At 47.6% G+C, this 6,847-nt stretch overlaps 1 protein-coding gene across 1 annotated transcript in view; it reads right to left on the bottom strand.

Annotated features, from left to right (window-relative positions):
- Positions 1-2,646: 2,646 nt before the first annotated feature.
- LOC129680392 (retinol dehydrogenase 7-like) overlaps positions 2,647-6,847 on the bottom strand; it is a 4,521-nt gene continuing 320 nt past the window's right edge. Inside the window, exons 2-5 of the mRNA XM_055612007.1 lie at positions 5,552-5,665; positions 5,180-5,471; positions 3,807-3,970; positions 2,647-3,339 (exon numbers count right to left, since the gene is read on the bottom strand). Coding sequence (XP_055467982.1) covers positions 3,122-3,339; positions 3,807-3,970; positions 5,180-5,471; positions 5,552-5,665 — 788 coding nt within the window. The 3' untranslated portion in view covers positions 2,647-3,121. The remainder of the gene's footprint in view (positions 3,340-3,806; positions 3,971-5,179; positions 5,472-5,551; positions 5,666-6,847) is intronic.

Here is a 6,847-nt window from a genome sequence, read left to right as displayed (position 1 = left end):
TGCTCTGGTCTGGAGGCTGGGAGCCTCACTCTGGACCAGAAGCTGTGTGTCCCTGTCTGTGATGGAGGCTGAAGGCACTACTCTGGTCCAGACGCTGTGGGTGCAGCCCTCTTGAAGGACCAGGGATTCCCACAGTTTTGACAGTCTAGCTAGGGATAACTGGTTGATCCTTGGCACAGTATCTGAGGGCTGCTATAATGGCTCTCTGGTTTTTGTAGGTCTGAGGATGCAGCTGTGTGTCCCAGTGCCCTAGGGGAACTCAATAATGGCAGCTGAGCACAGCGCTCCTGCCTGCATTAGAGCCTAGAGTCTGCGTGAATCCAGGGAGTCTTTTGGTGCTGGGTGACCTAAGCGTTAGAGCTGATGATCCCCTCCGCTGGGGGTTTCCTCCTGCCAGAGACACCCAGTCTTTGCTTTGGGGACCGCTCTTCTGTCTGGGGTGGCGAGTAGAACCCACAGGCACAGATGTCCGCTTGTGGCTCCGCCTTTCTGGCCATTCGGAGCCTTGGCTGCTGCCTAAACTGAGTAATTTTCCCTAGACCGTTTCGGGGTGGGTGTCAGCTGAGTGCTCTGAGATCAGACCAGCCGTTTCCCTCCCTGTGGGTTTGCACCTGCCAGTGAAACGCAGTCTCTGGTGCCTGGTGCCCTGGTGCCCACAGTTCTATCTGAGGTGGTGAATCAGGTGCGCAGGCAGGGCTTCGTGCAGGCGCCTGGGTCCCAGCTCTGGCTCCAGGCTGGCTCTTGGGGCACCCGCGGAACCCGAGTCTTTTCCAGGGGATGTCTGGGTGACCTAAGGTCGGTCCCAATTGTTTCCTGCTCCGTGGGGTTATCTCTCGACTGGGAAATCCAGTCTATGGTGTTATGGGCCCACAGTTCAGTCTGGCACCGTGACCAGATCGCGCTGGCGTATAGCTCTGGGCTGGCAACCAAGCGCCTGGCAGGACCAGGATCTCTTCCACGGTTTAGCCAGGTGAGTTAAAGCTGATTGAATCCCTCACCGTGGGGTATCCTCTCACCTGTGAAACACAATCACTTGTGTTTTATGGCCACGAGTTCTGATTGCTGGTCACTGTGCCAATCCTGCTGTGCTGCTCCTCCGAATGAGAGTCCTCCCGGCGCCGCCATCTTGCCCCCAAACGTGGTTGGTTAATAAAAAAAAAAAATGCTAAAGCTTGGGCAGGTCAGAAGTGGGATGGGGAGCTAAGGTTCTCAGGCTTTTGAGGGGGGAAAGGGCACAGGAAGGAGAGAGAGTGAAGTGCAGGAGGAGGAGAAGGAAGCAGAGTGTCCATGGGAGAGGTAAAGAACCTCCCAGGCTGGAGTGGAAATGGCAGGGAGAGCGGTGGCCCAGATGGAAAGCATGCACAAATATTGATGGAATATTGGAGGGGAAGTAGCCCATACAGGAATGATTAGAGCAAATGGCATGGGATGTGGGGCTGAGAGGTAACAAGGTATATTAGAGGGTACTATCTGCCCAGCTCCAGGTAAAACAAGGCTTATTTAAATACAACAGGTGTCTGTGTCTTTTATTGATATGGTAGAGGGTTAACAATTGCCATAATAATTATTTAATAACTATTAAATAATCCAGAAATGTTTAATATTTAATATTATTTCCTAAATAATAAAATATTATTTAAATAAAACTTCATTAGCAATTTTTATTTACTACAACAGGTCTGAGGACTTGGCCCTTGTCATGATGGCATCCATGTCAGCAGTGCATATTCACTCAGGACCTTGCTCTCTTGGGTTCCCCTGCTCTCTACAGCATCCTGGCTTCAGGGGCCTGTTCGACTCTTTGAACAAGGTGCCTTCCAACTACAACCAAGTCACTTTTCTCTTTTCTTTTTTAAATTTATTTTTTGACAAGTGTGTGTGCGTGTGTGTGTGTGTGTGTGTGTGTGTGTGTACACATACATATGTTCTCCATATTATTATTCCTACAACATGGGGTATCAATTTCTGGTTTCTCCTGAGATAGGACTCATCGCTCAATTAAACTCGATTCACTGATGACAATATGGCTTCCATATGCTTAGGACGTCTAGGGAGGTTCCCCCCCAATGGATTAAAGCCAGCACTCTGCCCCTTCCTGCAGATGTTCTCTCTGCTCATTCCCCATGTGAGAGGACCATCTCCTGGCGTACAGATCCAGGTCTTGGGGAGCCAGGGCACATCCAAGAGCATCTCTGACCTTGCACAGCAAATGTTGTGCAGAAAATAAAAAACCAGGATCCAGAAACAACACTCACTCCATCCTCCAAAGAGCTACAGAAGGACAGGAGGAGTGGTAAGTGCAGAACCACATGGAACCAAGATGGCCAGTTAGTGAGTCTTCAAGGAAGAGCTGGAGAGAGAAGGAAGAGGCTTCCGTCCCCCCAGAACAGGACCTGGGCTGCCAACACCTCCCGGACATCTCCTTGATGCCCACTCTTCAGCCTTATCCTGTGAGCCAGAATACTTCAGAATCCTGGAAGGGAAGCCATGGCCACTCTTGTCCATGGTGGGAAGAGCTGAGCATTGCAGAGCTAACAGTCCAGCTCACTTGTGCTATCCCTCCTCAGGACAGTCTCCTCTTCCCTGACTGGGTCTGCCAGGGCTCCACACCTCACTGCTTTTCTAGTTCAAAGAACAGGATGCAAGTAATCTTTTCAACTTTATTCTAAAGAAAAGAATCCAAAGAAAGTCATGGCTCCAAGATAAATCAAAATTGGTTTTTTCATCTTTGCCAGATTCTATACCACCAGCAATAACCTCCCCAGCACAGCTGACACAGCCCCTCCCACCTGACAACATGGACAAAGGTGATTTCAAAGTGGGTTCTTTCAATCTTACATGATAGTGTGAATAGCCAGGTCCATGCATAGGGGCCGGAGGTAAAGCACATTCTTATGGATCCTCACAACAGGCCGTGGAGCTCAAAGCCTTGGGAAGCTGCCTAACATAACAGGATATTGCCAACACCTTTGTATCCCTTTCCCTTGGTGAATTCTTTGGCTGTTTCCTCTGGACTTCACTGATCTTGAGTAGTATGAAAGCAGAATTATTTTAATAAGTATAGCGAACAATGTGCCCTCCATCCACCTGACTTCCCCGATTCTGCAAACAAGTACAGACTTCATAGGGCCTGGGCAGGCTTTCCAGAGCCCCAGTAGTATATGGCATCTAATAGAAAGGTGGGCAGGTAGCTCATGGGGAGGTAGAAGAGCTTGGCATCCCAGCCGGCTGAGTACCGGGTGCGAGGGTGACAGGAAGTCAGCGCATGCTCCATGCAATCCGTCACCATAGACAGGTCCTCTGAGCATGTGTTCATCAATAATTTTGATGCTCTCAGATCTGTGTAGGATGAGAAATTATTTGGGTAGATTCTTCATCCTACCACTGCTGCTCTGTGTCCAACTGAAGGAAGTGGCTCTAGAATCCATGTATCCCATACTCGGAAGTCATGCCCAAGCTTAGCATGTCCCACCTTCTCACAAAGGGCCACAACCCAGCTTCTAGGAAGAGCTGTGCACACTCAGCTGTCTGTGTGCCTGTTCAGAGAACTATCTGGCAGAATGACTGGAAGATCTCACCTAGTGGGAGCCCAGAGGAAGTGGTGCCGATGCCCACCCTGCCTTCATGTTCATCAGTAAGATGCTGAGATAAACAGAGCCCCACACTCTGGAATTCAGAACCTCTTTAAGTGACCAGAATACCATGGGCTCCCAAGGATAGGGGACTGAACATCTCCACTATGAGGAAAAATAGCCTGTGGCAGGCCCTGTACCAGCAGCAGAAAATGGTTCCTATAGGTCACTCACAGGAGTCCAGGAATTTCTCCCCGTAGATCTCCTTGACCTCTGAGCTGCTCTGGTCCCACAGCTTCTTCATGATGTGTGATACCCTCTCACTATTGGAAATATTGGTCTTGAAGCCCCCAGGCTCAATGATAGCCACCTTCACCCCAAAATAGGAGAGCTCCCTCCTGTAAGACAACGGGCAAAAGTCAAAGGCATCAGAGGTCTTTTGAGAAAAAATAACACAACTGACAATACAATAGCATGCCAACATAAGCCTGTGGAGATAAAAGTTCAGAAGCTTTTGGGTCTGAGCCGTGCAGCAGATGGGGATGAAACCTGTGGCAGGGAAATTGTCTCTGCGCTTTTGAATGTCGCTCCAAGTGAGCATACATGGCTCTAAATCTAGATCTAGTCATTCTGTTAAACGACACAAGGTCGGACTTCTGTCTGCATTGTGCACGCACAGGGGTTCACTAGGCTTGCCTAAGTCAGCTCCCCCTCACTGCTGGACCCCGCCTGCACCCACTACTGGCTACGGAAGTCTCAGGCTAGTTTTTTCCTGGCTCCTCCAAATGTCTTCAGGGTGCTACTCTGTGTCCTGTCATCCTACGTTTAGAGACCTTGTCCCAGCAGGAAGCCTGACCCAATTTCTTACAGTGATGGTTGATCAGCATGGTATATAGACCTGTCTAGAACCCTCAGATTCTCTAAAAGCTGCCCTGTGAGTGTCTGCCTGGCTCCACTACTGCCAGGTCTGACCTGCCTTTTACTCCAGAATGACATTGTACCCTGCTAATAGTCACGCTGGGTCTGGACATTTTATTACCCAGGAAGTCCATGTAACCAGTCTGCCCTGTTCTCATGTTTAGCCCTTTCCTCAGACCCCTGCTGCAGGGTCCGCCACAAATCTGATGATCAACATGATCACTACTGCTAATAATCTCTCTGTCTTATCCACCCTCTTTCCTTTCTCTCCTCTTTCACTCTCTGGGTTACCCGGGTCTGTGTTGTTGTTGGGTTTTTTTGTTTATTTGTTTATCAGGGTCAGATAAACTTGTCCTGTTAGACTGTGAGGGCTGTGAACTGTGGATGGTGCTAATCCCACCTCCAGGACATTGCTAACCCGAGAAAGAAGGTGGCCAAGTCCAGGGGCACCTCAGACGCTTCCCTGCTGTGGGAGAGGCAGGCCTCCGACAGGACAAGTTTAAGCGACCTCAGGCCTCAGTGACCTAACATAGGTATGGAGAAGGGCTTCCCAACAAATGAGAGAGAGAAGGTAAGAAAGTCCCCCAAATGAGAAAGAAAAGACGGTTCATTAGGGGCTCTCAAAAACTGCAATTAAATAAGACACCCTGCTGAAGGTTTCCCCATAAAACCCCATAACTGTCCAATACCTGAGGGAGTCCGAGAAGGCCTCTACACCATACTTGGAAATGCAGTAGCCACCACCAAAGAGAGACACTCGGCCCATGACACTGGCGACGTTGACCACGCGGCCCCTTGCCTTCCTCACCAAGGGCAGCATGTTCAGAGTCACGTCGATCAGGCCCAACAGGTTCACGTCCAGAACCTTTACAAAGTCCTGTTTGTTCTGCCACTCATTGATAGCAAAGACAGAGATGCCAGCATTATTGACCAGGCCCCAGAGTCCTAGAGACAGTGAGAAGAACAGAGAGCCACACAACACAGGTCAAGTTATGACTAAAATTCACATTCCACTGGGAGGTAAAACCATTCAGACAGGCATTGGGTACAGAGTGGAATACAATTAGCAGTGTGGTATAAGTGGGCTGGGATGGCAGCATGGTACTTCCTTTTCTTTTGATTCTTGACGGCTCGACTCACTGCCTGAGAAGCAACAATCAGCAGCTTCATGTTTGCTAATAGCAAGAACAGAAATCGAAGACATATTATGACTGTTAATCTAGACACCTTGCAGATGAGGGAGCAGAGGAAAATACAAATGGGAAAAGGGGAAGAAAAGACAAAAGGCAAGGCTCATATTCTCATGGCATTTGAGAAACATTAATTAGAGGCTCTGGTTGGAGGAGACTTCGGATAGCCATGCTGCATTTGTGCTTTGAAGAAAGGTGGCCTTGGCAACCATCAATGTTGAATGGTTTATCACACTTACTGTGTTATATTTGAAGAAGACATGAAATTGGAAGGAAAATATGGAAGAAAGGAACTAGAGGGAAAAGTGAGGGTTTGGCTGGGTATAATACAAATACCTGGTGTTTGAAATTACCAAAGAATAAAGAAAAAAAATTTTAATATATTGAGCAATTTTCCTATGGAAGAAAGAAGAGACACTTTTTAAAAAAGTAATAATAATAAACTAAAAGAAAGAAACATGTGCCAGGGATTCCAGTATGCAGCCCCAAGATACATTTAAATGCTTGGAGGTTTGTCAAGGGATGGTCCTACACCACTGAATATAATTTTTTGAAGAAACATTCTTGAGGCAGTAAAATTGATCATTTTTTTTTTAGTGTAAAGAATTTACATATCTTAATCCTATATAGAATCAAAATGTTTACAGGCTTTTTTGTCAGGGTAATGAGAATATAGGTTAATTTTGTTTTAACTTCATAGTCCCCAGTGTTTTGAACAATAATCATATTTTCAATTATTCTTAAATTTCTTTGAATCACTCTTCTTATGTCACTACTAGCAACCCTTTTCCTGTACTTAGTTTCCCAAGTCAGTCCTTAAACTGGCCATGGCCTACTTGTACAATCATGTCTCCCTTCAAAGAGGACTGCAGGTGACAAGTAAGAGCAAGTACGGTGTTGACACAGGAGATTCCCTCCAGCATGGCTCCAGATAACCCTGTACACACAGCCCAGAGCCAAGTCACTAACCCCAATCCCAACCCTACCTCTAACCCAACCCCAAACCTAAACCTAACCCTAACCCCATCCTAACCCCAACCATAACCATAACCTCCAATCCCAACACCAACACCAACACCAAAACCAACCCTAACCCTCACCCCTAACCTCTAACCCTTAAGCTAACTGTAACCCTAACGCTAACCCTCACTCAGCATCCAGCAGTCT

Source organism: Psammomys obesus, unplaced genomic scaffold (assembly GCF_907164565.1).
Source record: "Psammomys obesus unplaced genomic scaffold, mPsaObe1.curated_primary_1811, whole genome shotgun sequence".
In the NCBI taxonomy this organism is placed as follows: domain Eukaryota; kingdom Metazoa; phylum Chordata; class Mammalia; order Rodentia; family Muridae; genus Psammomys; species Psammomys obesus.
This window is presented reverse-complemented; position numbering and strand designations above follow the sequence as displayed.